General features: G+C 30.5%; 5 protein-coding genes across 9 annotated transcripts; 2 read left to right on the forward strand and 3 right to left on the reverse strand.

The window, feature by feature from the left end:
* Positions 1 to 408: 408 nt before the first annotated feature.
* On the reverse strand, positions 409 to 1,104 carry VNE69_03155 (uncharacterized protein; the record flags this gene model as incomplete). The annotated part of the gene is made up of 1 exon (XM_065473009.1): positions 409 to 1,104. The coding sequence occupies one exon, from the start codon at positions 1,102 to 1,104 to the stop codon at positions 409 to 411; it is 696 nt and encodes a 231-aa protein (XP_065329081.1).
* A 3,817-nt stretch (positions 1,105 to 4,921) lies between these two features.
* VNE69_03156 (reverse transcriptase) lies at positions 4,922 to 6,983 on the forward strand (the record flags this gene model as incomplete). Its single annotated transcript, XM_065473010.1, has 3 exons — positions 4,922 to 4,967; positions 5,129 to 6,461; positions 6,491 to 6,983. The coding sequence occupies 3 exons, from the start codon at positions 4,922 to 4,924 to the stop codon at positions 6,981 to 6,983; spliced, it is 1,872 nt and encodes a 623-aa protein (XP_065329082.1).
* A 395-nt stretch (positions 6,984 to 7,378) lies between these two features.
* VNE69_03157 (DDE-TNP-IS1595 domain-containing protein) lies at positions 7,379 to 8,326 on the reverse strand (the record flags this gene model as incomplete). The annotated part of the gene is made up of 1 exon (XM_065473011.1): positions 7,379 to 8,326. One exon carries the CDS (start codon positions 8,324 to 8,326, stop codon positions 7,379 to 7,381), a length of 948 nt encoding a protein of 315 aa, XP_065329083.1.
* A 167-nt stretch (positions 8,327 to 8,493) lies between these two features.
* On the forward strand, positions 8,494 to 9,111 carry VNE69_03158 (integrase catalytic domain-containing protein; the record flags this gene model as incomplete). Of its 3 annotated transcripts, XM_065473014.1 has the most annotated exons (3): positions 8,494 to 8,671; positions 8,732 to 8,900; positions 8,931 to 9,111. In XM_065473014.1, the coding sequence occupies 3 exons, from the start codon at positions 8,494 to 8,496 to the stop codon at positions 9,109 to 9,111; spliced, it is 528 nt and encodes a 175-aa protein (XP_065329084.1). The 3 variants fall into 3 exon arrangements, with proteins under 3 accessions (XP_065329084.1, XP_065329085.1, XP_065329086.1); XM_065473013.1 differs by lacking the exon at positions 8,494 to 8,671 and having other exon boundaries at positions 8,755 to 8,900; XM_065473012.1 differs by lacking the exons at positions 8,732 to 8,900; positions 8,931 to 9,111 and having other exon boundaries at positions 8,494 to 8,730.
* A 1,190-nt stretch (positions 9,112 to 10,301) lies between these two features.
* On the reverse strand, positions 10,302 to 11,033 carry VNE69_03159 (uncharacterized protein; the record flags this gene model as incomplete). Of its 3 annotated transcripts, none has more annotated exons than XM_065473015.1 (1): positions 10,302 to 11,033. In XM_065473015.1, one exon carries the CDS (start codon positions 11,031 to 11,033, stop codon positions 10,302 to 10,304), a length of 732 nt encoding a protein of 243 aa, XP_065329087.1. The 3 variants fall into 3 exon arrangements, with proteins under 3 accessions (XP_065329087.1, XP_065329088.1, XP_065329089.1); XM_065473017.1 differs by having other exon boundaries at positions 10,302 to 10,757; XM_065473016.1 differs by having other exon boundaries at positions 10,302 to 10,607.
* Positions 11,034 to 16,290: the final 5,257 nt, after the last annotated feature.

The following is a 16,290-nucleotide window of genomic DNA, read 5'->3' on the forward strand; positions in this document are numbered from 1 at the left end:
ATTTTGTTTTTTTTTTTAGAATACACTATTATATACAAGCTTTCATTTTTCTTCCGCTATTACTAGAGCTGGCTTTCTTTGCTTTGCCACTGTATTCTGATAACCTCAATGTGGTCCTACTTTTTTCAAGAAGAACTCAGTGGCTTTCTTTCTTTCCCGCCTGGCATTCTTAAAAATCTATTTATTAATGAAAGAATTTTTTATAGGGTAAGTCTTTGCCAGCTATGATGCTCTAATGAACTACTGTAAAATTCTCGCGAGTGAAATGGGTTTATAACAATTGTAATTTGGCTTCTGACTACATTTCTGCCTTTTTTTCTTCAGTGTACAAAAGATTGCCTTTTCTCCCAGTTATCTTTTTATACTCTATAAATAAATAGTAAAAACAATAAATTTAAAAACTATTTTTTATTTACAAATAACTCCTATACAATCCCAAATGTCTAAACCTCCCATAAATACTTTTTTAACATCATCACGAACAATATCTTGTCTAGGTGTTGTCGTATGAGAAGGAGCATATCTCTTACTTCTTATTATATGTTCATTGGTATTCACGTCTTTCGGCAATAAAAATATCTTATTATATTCGTCGTTATTAAACAATTGCTCAATTTTTCTCTCACAATCATGATTTACTTTCAAATCAACGCTATTAATAATTAGATCCTTGGTTATTTTGTACTCATTAGAGTCCGTTATACTTGCCAGTTTAATTATTGACTTATAACTAAGATAAGACAAAGATTCGATGAAAGATAAACGTTTTACACAACTTGTATCATATGGCATTCCCAAATAAAACTGCTGTAAATATTGTTTAAAAATGAGAAATAAATAAATAATGTCAATGTCGAGGTTACTAGACAATAAATCACTAATTTTCTTGTTAACTTCGGGATTTTTCCTAATACTTGAGAGGAAGTCTTTAACCACCTTATTATAATGATGAAGTTTTATGTCTTGATATTCTTGTTGCGGAAAGTCCTGATAATTTACTTGTAGATTAGTTTCATATTTAAAAAGGTTTTCTTGTTTAGTTTTCATTCCTCTTTCATTCACCAAAGAGCAGAAATCGAGAGTTAAATATTGGAATATATACATTGGGGTAGAAATATATTCTGGTTTAAATATATTATCATTTTCTAAAAACAATTAAGTTGCCATTAATTTATTTGGTAATACTTGATGTTTAAAATGATAAAAGATTGCTTTTAATGAAACAAAGTTAAATTTTTTTTCACAGATTTTGACAAATTTCTAATTTAGGCATGAATGAATCGATTTTAGTATGCCAGTATCTCATAAAAATTTGTTTTTAAAATATATTATATTCAGAAATATAAATTAAAAAAAGTAATAATATTTTTAAATAAAGCTAAGATAATAATAAATCAAAAAAAATAAAATTTTATAAATCATTAGGCGATGACGTGGATGGTTGATCTATGACAATTCACATAGTATAATTTAACAAATGGCGATTTATGCTAACCAAGAATCATTTAGATGGTTTTTTATAATTTAATTGTATATTTTGATACAATAGGATGATAGCAAAATTTTTGACGTTTTTGCAGCACAAAAATTTAGTAATAATTTGATTTCAAATAAGCTTTGTTGACTCAGACTAGTTCCTTGGCATGTATAATACGTTTGTTAGTGTCATTAAAGCATCAAAAAAAATAGTCCTGTTTATTTTATCTATATATATATATATATATATATATAAATATATATTCAATCTAATCATAATACTTATTTTTTTAATTTACTACCATTATTATAATCTTTTTATGTGTAATATTCATGATGTAAGTTATTTCAATATTTTTTTTGCATTTTCAATCTAAAAATTTTGAAACGATGAAGTACTATCAACTTGGGGAAAGGCCTCTAAATACATAGTAAAATATCTGTATATATACATTTTGTAGTATGTTTTGTGGTATTACTTTTAGGCTTTATTCTGTAAATGATTAATTTATAATGTTTTATTTTATACTTAAATATAGGATAATCAGACTGTACTAGTGTCAAGACGAATTAAAATTATCTAAGAAACAAATAATTTAACTTTAAAATTACTAATAAAATATTATATCTTTGTGAAAATAGATTGATTAACATATCAAAAACCGTCGCAAGTGTATATTAAAGTTCATAAAAAATAAAAAAACTCAATAATGCGACAGACATCAACATTGATACTAATTTGAATGTAGATGCGTTGATTTTATTATATATAATTAAAAAGTTATGTGTCTTTTAAATTGGTAAATGCTTGATCTGAGATTATGATTTAATCTTCATATGCAGAATACTTGCATAATTGATTGTAAACCTTCTTCTATTTAATCAATTAGTAGAATGCTTTATGTGATAACAGATAATAGTTTTTAATTTACTTAATGATAATATTAATAATTTAAATAGATATATCGTATAAAGTATGATAAGGCCATAACGGTTATTTAGTCAAATGTCATAAATCTTTTTGTCGCAGATTTTACACAATATTATAATAATTACATTTTTTTTTTTTTTTTTTTTTTTTTTCTTTGCAAGTAAGAGGTAGGGAGAAACCTTACATAGGGACCAGAGGGATTTGGGTGTGATCCTTCTCCAACTGGTACTGTGAGATTCTTACTCACTAAAACTCCCTCCGTATAACTTGCCGGTGCAGCAAGCTCCGCCGTATCCATTGGACTTTGGCTCCAGGAGAACACTTTCCATTTATACCTCAAATCGCGTCCAGAGTGACCTCACAGCGGATATACTTAACGGGCATGGTTATCTATAACCCGAGGAGAGACATCATCGTACTGACTCAAAGGTCCCTACAATCATCTGTATCGCACACACGGCTCCTTACACGACCACATCCCCAGCCCGGCATTTTTATTGGACTGCGTTGACCACCAGTCTCCCACTAGTTTCGGCCACCGTGTTACAGAATCATGTAGGATAGGGTCCACGAGACCTTCTATTGCCCTACTTCGTCTAGTCTCTTAGTTAGCTCTAGGATCCCACTCTAGAGTGCACCAGCCATGGGCTCCAACTAGGCCGTACCCATTAGATACTTTTATGTATCATTAAGTCACCAAAGGGCGATACACTGCTTTTTGGCCTTGAGGTGCGTTTCTACACTAGATGCTAATCCCCTTGTGGCTGGACACACACAAGTTTCATTGAATCAACTTAATGATTACCGTGGACATTTTCATCATCTGAGTTGTTCCAACTGCATCATAGAAAGTAGAAACAATTTGGTGCCCCTGGGACTCGAACCCAGCCCATTGGTCAATGAGAACATTTCTTCGACCACTCGGCCAAGGGCACCTTATAATAATTACAACTATTATACATATTTTTTTAATAAATAATACTTTTCTCTTTATAGTATTTTAGAACCTCTGAATTAATTACGCGCAGTAAAACAACGATCGTAGGTGTTTTAAACGAGAATTATGCTATAAATTTTAATTGAAATGTTTTTTAAGGCCATTGACGACAAATATATGTTTGGTTGTATTTGTATAATCGTTAGTTGAAAACTACCCAAGGGTTTATTGTATGAATTTATGATAGATAACTTTCATTTTACTTTTGACACTCAATTGTTTATAAATCTAATCCTGTGTATGCAATTGATCGTGCAAATCAATGTATAACTAAGCTAGGACATGCGTAAATAAATAATATATTAATTATATCTTAAAATAATGCCATTTAATTATTATCACAGACTACGAAGAAGTGAACTCTGAAAAAAATTACTAATTTTACAATAAATAATATTATAGAATAAAAACAAGTCATCTTTACAAAAAGATTGATTTTTCCACATATTTTTTCCTACACAGATTATTGTAGATATCTTTTAAGACATAGAATTCAGGCCGCTTACCATTTATACACAAATAAATAATATTTATTTAACGATAAAATAAGATTTTTAAATAAAAAAGGAAAGTTGTTGATAATCAAAAATTTATTAAGGAATAACCTTAAGAACTCTTTTGATCGGCCGTTTACCTAGAAATTCTATTTTAACATCATCAGGTATAAATGGTTTTACTGTTGTAGTAGTATAATATGGAGCAAATCTTCGACTGCTATAAGAAATTCCTTAGTATTTGCTTTGTTTAATGCAATATCTAGCTTAACGCGTTTGTTTGCGTTAAATAATTGTGTGATTCCTATGGCACATTTCCATCAAATTTTAAGTCAATGCTCTTAATTATCTAGTTTTTATACTTAACAATATCCTTATTAAAAAATTTTAATAAAAACTTATGGCCAAGATAAGCGAGAGATTCAATAAAATATGTTCCATATGATCATTCTGGAACATAAGGCTCTCCTAAATTAAAATTTTGCGTGTAATGTTCAAATTCTGAAAAAATCTTTAACGATCTGTTTATTTTTAGATAATAATCGTTTATTTTCTCTTTTTAATCTCAGGATGCTCAGTAATAATTATAAAATAATTTCTAGCTACCTTGTAATACTGATCAAGATAAATATTAGAAAAGTCATTCTTGAAAAATCATCAGTGGTAGTTTCTTGAGAAACAAGTTTTGAGGAAATGTTTATTTCATTGTTGTTCTCGGTATTGTTCAATGTGTAAATATTGTTTTCATATGCACCAATTTCGGATCAGAGATGTACAACAAAATACGAAAAAAAATCATGGGGTTGAATCCACATTATTAAATTTATAATGCCTGAGTTTTTATGATTCAATGAAAAACAAAGAGAAAATTTTATGTAAACTAACAGTTTAAGCTATAACGCAAAAATAAAGCAGAATTTTACTATTTTCTTTGTTGTTTAAACAAACAAATTGTAGATTTAGAAGATAACTAAAAATTTATATATTTACTGTTATATATTTTGATAATTTTTACCCATCATTATGATAAATAATTACATGGGGGCGATACCAAATCGAGAGTCAACAAGTGATGGCTGTGGTCAAGAGGCCCGAATAATGTTACAAGAAATCAAAAGAATAGTTTATAAGCTAGAGTTGGATGGATAGATGAGTCTATATGGAAGGCAAGAATTTATGAAATGGGTTCGGAAGAAGTAAAGAACTTTATGGTAGAAAGAATTATATAAGAAGATAATTGGTCCTTAATTATTAAAGAAATAGAAAAGGAGGTTAGAAAGGACGAATTAAAAAAGAAGGAAGAAGAAGACGAAAGTAAGATGATGGAAATAATTGCAGAGTCGGTTAGAGGAACAGTTCGAGAGGAGCTGGCAAATAGAGGAGCATTAGGAAAAATAAGGGAAGAAACTACGAGAGTAAGAAGTAGAGATTGTTTTTACTGTGGTAGATTCGGGTACATGGCAAGAGATTGCTTCGTAAGGAAGAGGAAAGAAGAAGATAATGAAAATAAACATTTTAACAAGTATTTGAGGGTTCATGAAGAGAGTGGATCTGCAAGCACAGAACTTAGAGCACAAGAATATAGGAAATGCGGAGAAGCAAAACGTAAACTAAATTTAAAAAGGAGAGGAATGAGAGAGGATAGAATAGAGGGGGGTCTTGTCATTGAAGATATAAAAGCGAAGTTTAGAGAAATTTTTGACCCACGGCAGGAAGAGATCGTACACTGTAAGATAGAGAAATGTAAAATTGAGACGCCACCAGGGAAAAAAGTAGTTAAAAGAGGACAAACTATCCCACAGGCGTTGATGGAAAATACTGAAAAATATATAAAAGGTTTGGAAGAAAGAAAGATTATAAGAAGATCAACATCCGAGTGGAGGAACCCAATTAGAGCTATAGTAAAACCTAACGGAGGAGTAAGGCTTGTAAGTAATCTAATGAGTTTAAATGACTTAGTTGAAAAAGATCCGTATGAGTTGTCAAATATTAGGGACATCGTTAGAGCCACACAGGGGTCTAAATGGTTTACCGTTATAGATCTGAAGGAAGGGTTTTACCACGTAGAGATTGAAGAAGAGGATAAGCACAAAACGGCCTTTGAATTTAACAGAAAGGTATATGAATGGAATAGTATGGTAATGGGATATAAAAATTCCCCGCAGATATTACAACGAATAATGAACCAAATATTTGAAGATTTACAAGGAGAAGGGGTGGAGGTATATATGGACGACATCGTTATACACGCTAGAACTAAAAGAAGGCATGACAAGCTAGTTATAGAAGCATTGGAAAGATTAAAAAGACATAAAATGAGATTGAATATTGAGAAGATACAGTTTAGCCAACAGTTAGTTAAGCTCTTAGGAGTCACATTGAATGGTACAGATATTGAAGCGAATGAAATAAAGAAGAACGAGGCGTCGGAATTCCCGCAGCCGACAAGTGTAAGTGAAACACGAAGATTCCTAGGAATGACAGGATGGTTTAGGAACTTTATAAAGAATTACGCGGGATTAACTATTCATCTGACAGATAGCTTGAGAGGTAAAGATAAGAAGTGGGAATGGACGATTGAAATGAATAGAGATTTTTAGAGTTGAAAGAAGTTTTGAGAGCGATGGGGAAACTTAGATTGCCTGATTATAGGAAGGAATTTATATTGAGAACGGACGCGAGCAATGTAGGGATAGGAGCCGTATTACTTCGGAAGAACGATAAAGATAAATGGGTAGCAATCCAATGGAGTTCAAAAAAGTTAACTCCTACAGAGACCAGATATACTATATCGGAGAAAGAAATGTACGCGGTATTTTGGGGGATAAAAAGATTTGAATACGAGTTGCGCGGTAGGAAGTTTAAAATCGAGACGGACCATAAAGCCTTGAATGAGATTAGAAAAAAGCCGTGTTTTAATAACAATAGAATAAATAGACGGATTGAAAAGATCCAGGAATTTGACTTCACCATAGCATATAAAAAACCAGAGGAAATGGTGGTGGCTGACGCGTTAAGCAGGATACATATGGAAGACGATGAAAAGAAAAAGAAAATCAGAGAAAGGACCGCCAAGCAGATATAGGGTAAATGGAAAGCGCACGTCGATGACGCAGAAGAAAAAAAATATTTGAGATTTGATTCGGGGCGGAAAGTCGAGATACCACCAGAAGAGTCAAGGGAAAGTATGATGCAGGAATACCACTAAAAAGTTGGACATATATGTATGACAAGTGTATATTACGCGATGCGGGAAAGATTTTATTGGCCTGGAATAAAGAAAGACATAAATGAGACAATTCGAAAGTGTGTACAATGTCAAATATATAATAGAAAAAGACTTGGTGGATGTGAGTTTGTAGACACTACACGTTATTTGGTGCATCTTTAGTAACGTGCCGGAAGGTAACACCCCCCCTTACAGACAAAAATTTAACAAAATTTTGAAAAAAAATAAGAAAACGATATAAAAATGCTTATTTAATTCAGTAGTTTAGATAAAAGATCAACAAAACCCTTATAGAAGTCTCCCATATCATCTTCTCGAAGCATAAATTTCCTATACATAAATTCATCGAGCCATGTATCTATCTCCGACCGTTTTACTCCATGTTCTTTGGTCATTTCAGACTTAAGTTGAGACCATACGTTCTCAATATTATTTGTATGAATACCATCAGGAGATAAAAAACCTATAGAATGATTAACAACTTGATGACTTAGACATAAATTTTCTGCCACCCCAGGATAACTAGGATGACCATCGCTATGTAAAACCGAACCTACACAAATTCTTCCCTCTAGAGCAGCAGTAAGGCACTCAATGGTTCTATTCTCTACCCTCGTAATGTAGAAGTTTGAAGGATTTTGAGCATCTATTATGCCCAAAATCCAAACGGTGTCCCTTATAAAGTCGTCCGAAGAGGTAGGAGATCTTATTTTACCCCTTCTGCATATAACAGACTCATCTACTTGAACGACTTGCCCGGGTCCTCCGATTATAATTCTATTCTTTAGCAAATCTTTATAGATCTTTCTGAGGCTGCTTTTTACGGCAGAGATTGTAGCTGTTGAAACGCCCAATCTTGCCATCAACTGAAAGTAAGAATATCTGCATAATATTCCAAATACAAGGTCACAGAATGTATGAAGAGGAACCTTGCAGCCTTTATTCACAACCAACCGCGCACTGCATTTGTAGTTCGAACAGCGATATGCTACTCTTGTAACGATTTCTTCCTTGACAGGACCCAATCTCATGTTACATCCACATTTGGAACATGATTTTTGCTCCTTCAGCACTTCTAAGTCAATTAAAGCTTCTAAACAAGTGTCAACGTTATAAAAAAGCCTTTGTATATTCACAAGTTTAATTTTTGTGCTTTTCTTTAGTAACGTGCCGGAGTTTTCTAAATCGATGTTGTCCATTTTAGGGGTAAAAAAATATTTTTTAAAAAAACAAAATCCCGGCACGTTACTAAAGATGCACCCGTTATTTAGAAAAGGTTGCTTTGGATCTCATTGATTTTAGAGACGCAGGTAAATATGTATTGGTTGCGATAGATTATTTCACTCGAAGAGTATGGGGCACGGTAATGGAGAACAAAACTGGAATGAATGTGACAGAATTTTTAAGTAAGTTGTGTGAACAAGGAAAAAAGCCCGAAGAGATTATAACGGATAATGGGCGAGAATTTTATAATGAGGGGTTTAGAGAGTTGTGCAACAGACTAGAAATTAAACATAGGAAAGTAAGTGTCGAATCGCACAGGAGTAATGGCAGAGCTGAGAGGGTTATAGGTACGCTGCGAGAGAGCATTCTGAAGACCTAAGAAGGTACATTTGCAGAGAAGGTCATGGGAAGCATTGAAAAATATAATATGAGTTATTACACGGCACTAAAATGTACACCAATAGAAGCGACAGAGGATAAAACTGGACATGTAATGATTGAAAATAGCCCACAGGGGAAATATGGAAAACTGTTTAACGAGGGGAAACGGTAAAAATTTAAAGTAGGTGAGTACGTGAGAGTAGCTAAGAAGGAAAACTTGAAAGGTGCGGATAAATATTTGAAAGGTAGGTTTTTAGAGAGTGGGAAAGTTATAGAGAGATGTGGCAATGATTCTTATATAGTTAAGTTAGTAAATGGAAGATATATAAAGAAAAGGCACTATAATCTAAAAAGTCTGCTTGGGTTAAGGATAAAGTGACTAACCGTCTTGGAGGGGGGATGTTATATATTTTGATAATTTTTACCCATCATTATGATAAATAAATACATTTACTATACATCCATCATAGAGCCTCTGGCTAATTATTGTTTCCTTTAAATATAATCTTTTTGTAAATAATTATCATTCCTTCCAAACGTTTGGTCGCAAAATATAATTATTATTTTTGTTTTTAGACTTTGGGATTATCATATTTACTCGTTGTATGCTACTGTACCGCTGTGTTTTATAATATTTATGTTTTTATATCGTATTTCAAACGGATTTGTGCCTTCGTCGTAAATTTTTACTTAATATTAATGAATTAGTTTGACTCATTCAGCCATCAGATTTTTCTTTAGAACATTCCCAAAAAAAGAAGACTTCTATTGTTGTGGTTGCTAAATGCAAAAGAATTAGTTACAAAAAAAAAGTGTTCATTACATGAGACATTTAATTATATTGTTGATTTTTTTTCGTTTTACTCAAATTAATATAAAACATAATATTTTGTAGAAAGCTACTCGATTAACAGTAGTTTTCATATTTCGATTTGGTTTATGCAATTCGTCTAAAAGTAATTTTCCATAAAAATGTGTATCTGCGGGGGAAAATATATTTGTAATATACTAAATTTTACTAATTTCTTTTCCTATTTATAAATTAATTTTATTTCTTCAAATAAAAGGTTTACATGTAAATAAGTGTTTAAATTTTAATATTTAATAATCAAATTTTTAGAAATGTTTTACCTTTGTCGATTCTTGAAAACAATATTTCGTCTTGCTGCGGTTCCATATTAGAGATTGCACGATCTGTGAACATATTCGTTGCTTAAATGTTGTTTATAATCAAGATTTTTAAGTCATCTTAATCATTTTAAAATGGATATATTTACACAATTCATTATGTATTCTATCATATATATATTGTCTAGGGGTTGTTACTTCACAATATAACTTTACCTGTATATAATCACCCTTGTCTTGTCTTTACAAATTATAAACGACATTAGAAAATATATATCATAAGAAAAAAAAATTTAAGAAATAATTTAACTAAAAACTATTAAAGAATCTGCTAAAGATGTATATTTTGTTTAAATAATCGTCGTCTAAAATATTATTAAGTGATAAATTTTTTTCTAAACTATTTTATAATCTGTATATAAAAAACTAAAGAAAACTTTATTATACTCCTACTACTCTAAGTGAAAACTTTTTCTTGGAATCCGAAGGGAGTTCTCCTATGTAGACCTTTTTAACATCATCTGGTATAAATGGCTTGACTGTAGTGGTTGAATAAAATACAACAAATCTTCGACTTCGTGATACGTATTCTTTATTGTTCAATTCGTGCAAGAATGTATATAGTTTATTGTATTTCTCTTGATTGAATAACTGTCTGATCGTGTTGGGAAAATTTTCATCAAAAAATAGTTGAATGCTATTGTAAATTTTTTGAAGAATATTTTCAGATTCTTTGCAATGTTTCATACTTAATAATCTTAAAATCAACTCATAACTATGATAAGCTAACGAATTGATAAAAGATAAATCATTTAAACGGTTAGAATCGTACGAAGTTCTTAGATAAATATGCCTCAAACAACGTTCAAATTCCGATAATAATTTAGGCTTTATCATCACATTATTTTTAAATCTTAATTTTTCAATCTTTTTCTTAATTTCTGGATGCTTTATAATAGTCTTAAAGTAATTACTTACTATTTTATAGTATTGATCAAGATCAATATTGGAATATTCCCCCTTTAAAGAATTTACAAAATTTAGGTCTTGAGATATATCTTTCCAATTATCGATTTTTCCATCAATGTTGAAACTGTTTAATGCATTTATACTTTCCTCAGAACCATTTATTTCGGAACAAGATTGTAGTATGAAATGCGGAAAGGATATCATAAGGGCAGGTGGAAATTTGTTTGATTTTTGAAATTAACACAGTAAAACGTAATATATTTAAACAATGTAGGTATTATGAAAGAGAAGATAATGAACGCAAAATACTAAAAAATGTTTATTTTAATGTATAATAATTTCTTAAGTGATGATGTGGATATGCGTAGTCGCTCCATCACCAGGCACAGAATAAATTGGACACGTCTATCCATCTGTAGTCTATATTTTATATATATCTCAGAAAAAGACGCTTAAACTACAATCTGAACAACATACAACAAATCATATAGAGAGAATTCTACATAAAAGAGTTTTAAAGACTTAGACCAATTATACACGGCGAGTCATCTACGTATTTGTTACTGATATCAAATTTATCAAAAAAGTCTCACTTTATATCCGTTTTTTCATAAAAAAAAATGAAAATAGTATTTAACAAAAATGGCGAAGGAAACTTATTGTTAATGATAGTTAAATCATGTCTCATATATATAAATATTTGTTATTTTTTTGCTTTCGTTTTTCTCTTCGCCATATACACATCTACCTTAGCCAATCTCAACATCCTTCCAGTGGCTTGATCTAAAGAATTTCGCCCCGTCTTCGCCGCATAGACCAATGATATCTTATGATGTTTTTCTTTGGTTTTGAATTTGATATAATTTTCGTACTAAAAAAAGGCCTTTTAAATATTCTAAGGATATGAAAAAATGTATCTTCCATGTTTTAACATATATTAGAATCCAATTAGTGATTAGTTTTTAAGTATTTAAAATTTTTTTATTTAAAAATAAAAAAAAATGCCTTCTTTGGCATAATATGATATCTTACTTACTAATTACTTTATACAGGATACGCTTACAATTTCTTTTGACAGTTCCAGAGTTCCTTTTGTAATCCACGCATTGGACTCATAAGTATCCCTTTCTGATCTAGATCAAGCTCATGTTTGACTGACATAGTAAGCCTTTCTAACGTCATTTTAAAAACTTTTGTTTGTATGTATGCATTAGTTTTAAATTCTAATCGGAGCTCTTTGATATGCAAGCGGTGGAAATAAGTTACTATTCCTTCCCAAATCATCACTTTAGGTATAAATTTAGGTTTATATTTATATAAAAAGCCACATGATTTGCAAGCAAGTCGTATTTATGTTTCTTTTCTGTTTCTACCGCAGGAAGGTCGTTAAAGCTTTTATCAACTTCAACAACGATCACTCTTTCCTCGACTTGTCAACAAATTGTATATCAGACTGGTTACACTTTATTTTTATACTGCAATGTAGCAGAAATATATAATATTTTATGGTCAACCCCCTGAAATTAAAACTATATTTTTATAGATTAAAATCCAAGAAAATTCCAAAATATAAAGCCATAATATAATCCAAACAAATATAATAACATGAAAAGTATACTTCCTTGTGTGTGCACATCTTAGGATAAACATAATTTGCAGATGTTTCAATGTTATTGGTTCTTTATTTATTTTAAACTGCAATTTTTGAGAAAATAAAGCTTTTTTCTGCTCAAGAAATGTTCTTAAATGTTTGTTATATCTAATATTGAACTCATCGGCGTATATTTCTTAGCATTGGATTATTGTTAAATTCTCTTTTTACATCTATCATTCATAATTGTAACTGTACTCTCAATATCTTATGATTACTTTTGTTTTATATTAATATATTCCCATTTATATTGTGCTAGATAATTTTATTATTGTTTGTATTTAGATTGTCTTAAAGCTTTTTGGAGGAATATTATGACAACTACCACGTACTTGTCCTTTAATAAACTTATGTAATTATTGTTTATATGGAAAAATTAAATCTCTAACAATATCATGATTTTTTAATAAGAAAAAAATATCAACCCTATACTTATTCTCTAAATTTTGACTATTAGATGAATAATAATTCTTAACTGTCGATTTTTGAATATTATAGTTAATATATACATAACCATTTCGAGGTACACTTTTTGAAATATACTTTTGGATAGTTATCAGTATTATATTTTTCAATGGTTCGCAAAATTTTTTCCAAATTGAATTATACTCAACAAAAATAGTTAATCAAGATCTGCTACCAAACAAACATGAAAATAGTGGGAATAAAAAATGATTCCTAATGAAATATACGTATAAGTATACTAGACGCAATCCAAACAATCCCTTTTGTGAAAATTCGTTGTAAATTAGTTTATGAAATGTGAATATTTTTCAATTACATTTAATTTTTTTTTGTTGTAACTGAAAAATTTTTTATTTATATTAAGATAAAACACCCGCTAATAAATATAACACAGAAGTTAAATCTTGGTTTTTATTTCAGCATTTATAGAAGGTTTATACATATCTAAAGCAAGTTGTAATCGAACTAACTGATTTTTTATAAAGAAATGAAGTCTCTAATTTCTTTTAAAAAATTATTTTTAGATATAAATATTTTTGAAAAAGATCTTAGAAGGGCTGAAATGGAAAGTTGGATAATCAAATATATACCAAATATTATGAACAGCTGGGAGATAGATATTCTTGTGAATAAAAGAAAATTATGAAAAAGGAATCCTTCAAGGAGCCATTCCATTGCCCTTACTTTTCGTATTGGCAATGAAACCGTTATCTAAAAAACTGAATGCTACTTATCCTAAGGTAGTTATAAACCTAGAAAAGATGGAATCCTACTGAACAACCCACTTTCTCTTTATAAAAGATTTAAAATTAGTAGCGTAAAAAGAAGAAAAGCTAGCAGTAATGATATCAGAAATAATAAAATTTTTTAAAGCAGTCGGCTAGAAATGAATTAAAAAAAAATCTGCGATGAATTGCGATAAAATCAGCACGAAAATGTCTATTATAGCCCGTGATGATGAATATAAATACCTAGGAGTTCTAGAAACCAAAGAAAACAAACTAAGTAATATTACAATTGAACTCATTCAGGAAAAAATAAAATCACGAGTAAGAATGATTTAAAATACAAAACTTAACGCCAAGAACACTTTTAAATCACATATTGAATATGATATTTGACTTATAAATTATTATGTTGGAGTATTAAATTTAGAACCAAGATATTTGAAAAGATAGACTCTAATATTAGAATATCATTAACCATACATAGAGTCCATTCACAGCCGGCATGCAAAGAAAAGCTATACTTTTTCCTGATGCGCTAGGAAGAGGACTAATAAGTGCAGTATTTAAAAGTGAAAGCACGCTTCTCAAACTAAGGTCGGGCTTCGAACAACCGGTCAATATCTACCCCGAAAGACGAGCTCTTATATTAAAGCAAACAAAGAAAACTCACTTTTTCTTATTAAAGCACGTATACGTCCAGGAAAAATATAAGCTAAAGATGTGTAACAGAAACCATTAGCGTAGGCTCACCAAACAAACCTATACAATAACATAAATAATAAACAGAACATAAAAAGTTGTTTAGTGCGTAGAAAATGAAATATTTAACATTAAAAATTCATCACTATGGCTCAAAGTAGGTAACACTAATACCAGGACAGAAAGTAAGTTATGTGCCTCTTAAGACCGAAATATTATATGGAGATTGGAAGCTGCCACCATTGTATTAAATCAGTAAAGTCCGTGGATCATCTAGCTACAAGGTGCAAAAATGTTAAGACACGATTATATGAAAAAGCATAATTAAATTGTTAAATGCATTCACCTACTAAGTTGGGAAAAATATAAAGTGCAGCCTAAGAAGAGATTAAGAAACCACTCAGTACAACATATAGTTGCTAACAAAGATGTGGAAATAAGAATAGACACGACGTTAAAAAAAGACATAAAGATCAAATATAACAAACCAGACATATCGTAGTAGATAAAAAGAACAAATTATTCAGAATAATCGAAATAGGTGTCACATCACAAGAACATCTAAGCATAAAAACTATAAGTTAAGAAAATATGATGTCCTTGCGAACGAACTGGGCTTAATATATGGTTTTAAAAAAGAAATAATTTCCTACGTAATCACAAGGAACGGTATAGTGACTAAGTTTCACAAATCTTATACCACAAAATTTGAAATCTTCAAAAAGGTAGAAGCGACATCCAGATGACCACGCCAAAGAAGACGCTAGAATTCAATTATCTGGACTACCGAAGGAGAGGAGACGAAGTCGATGTGGAAAGGACTATGGAGCAGGAAGCTACCTACAAGCAAGAGGCGCTAAAGCGGGACCTATCCTTGTTAAATTAGAAGCATAAACTACACTAAGCATACCCTAATTAAATTCATTTATTTATAAGGAAAAAATTAACAGAGGCAAAAAATGATTAGAAATTTAAAAAAATATTGAATTTTTATTTTTACAACTTTTTTATAGCATAAGACATAACTATGAAATGACCTAGGAAGTTAAATCGTAGCCTATTGTTTTAATCTATCTATTGGGTCATGTAACCTCATTAGGCTCCCTACGTGGTTATTGAAACAAGCCCCTCTATATCCATTATACTTTGCCCCAATAAAGCTGGAAAACATTTATATTCGAATAAATTTAGAATTTATTCGCGGAATATATTTTTCAAGTACAACAAATGATTAGAGAAAAATATCGTCGTATTGAACTTCTACAAAGTTTTCTTGATGAGCTCAGCAAAAAAATCGGCTTTACCTACCATGACTCCTTGTAAGTTGTATCTCGCAATTCAACAACAAGGACAATGATTGAGGTTGGGTAAAAATTTCTTACGTCTCTACTTCATTTAGCCTTCATAATTATCAAAAAATTTTAACATAGAAATGTTAGTTTAAAATTATTCTCATACAAATATGTATATTGTAAATGAATTACAACCAGAGGGCCGGGGTAAGTGTCTTAAGATTTGTGATAAAGATAGAAATAAAATATATTGCGAACGGAATTGCACTGTTTTTATAGGCCTAATCGACCACCCTGAACACATTTAAGCGACCTATATATTATCCATTTTTCTCCGAAATACAACCACACTACGTGCTGTTTAGAAAACTGACTAAATTTTTGCATCAATACATACCTCGTCAGTTTGTCATGTGCACATTAATTATTTTGAATAGCAAAGATAATTAACAATAAATACAAAGAATATAAAGATATAATACTTGTCAAATTCTATTTACAACGGATTAATATTTTGCAGAAAACCACATATGTGGCAGACTAGAGAATCTTGGTGAGATAATAAAACTAAAGAATTATAATCGGGAATTAAAAATACAATATAAAATCTTCAATGTTAAAAACAA

Source organism: Vairimorpha necatrix, chromosome 3 (assembly GCF_036630325.1).
Source record: "Vairimorpha necatrix chromosome 3, complete sequence".
Classification (NCBI taxonomy): Eukaryota; Fungi; Microsporidia; family Nosematidae; genus Vairimorpha; species Vairimorpha necatrix.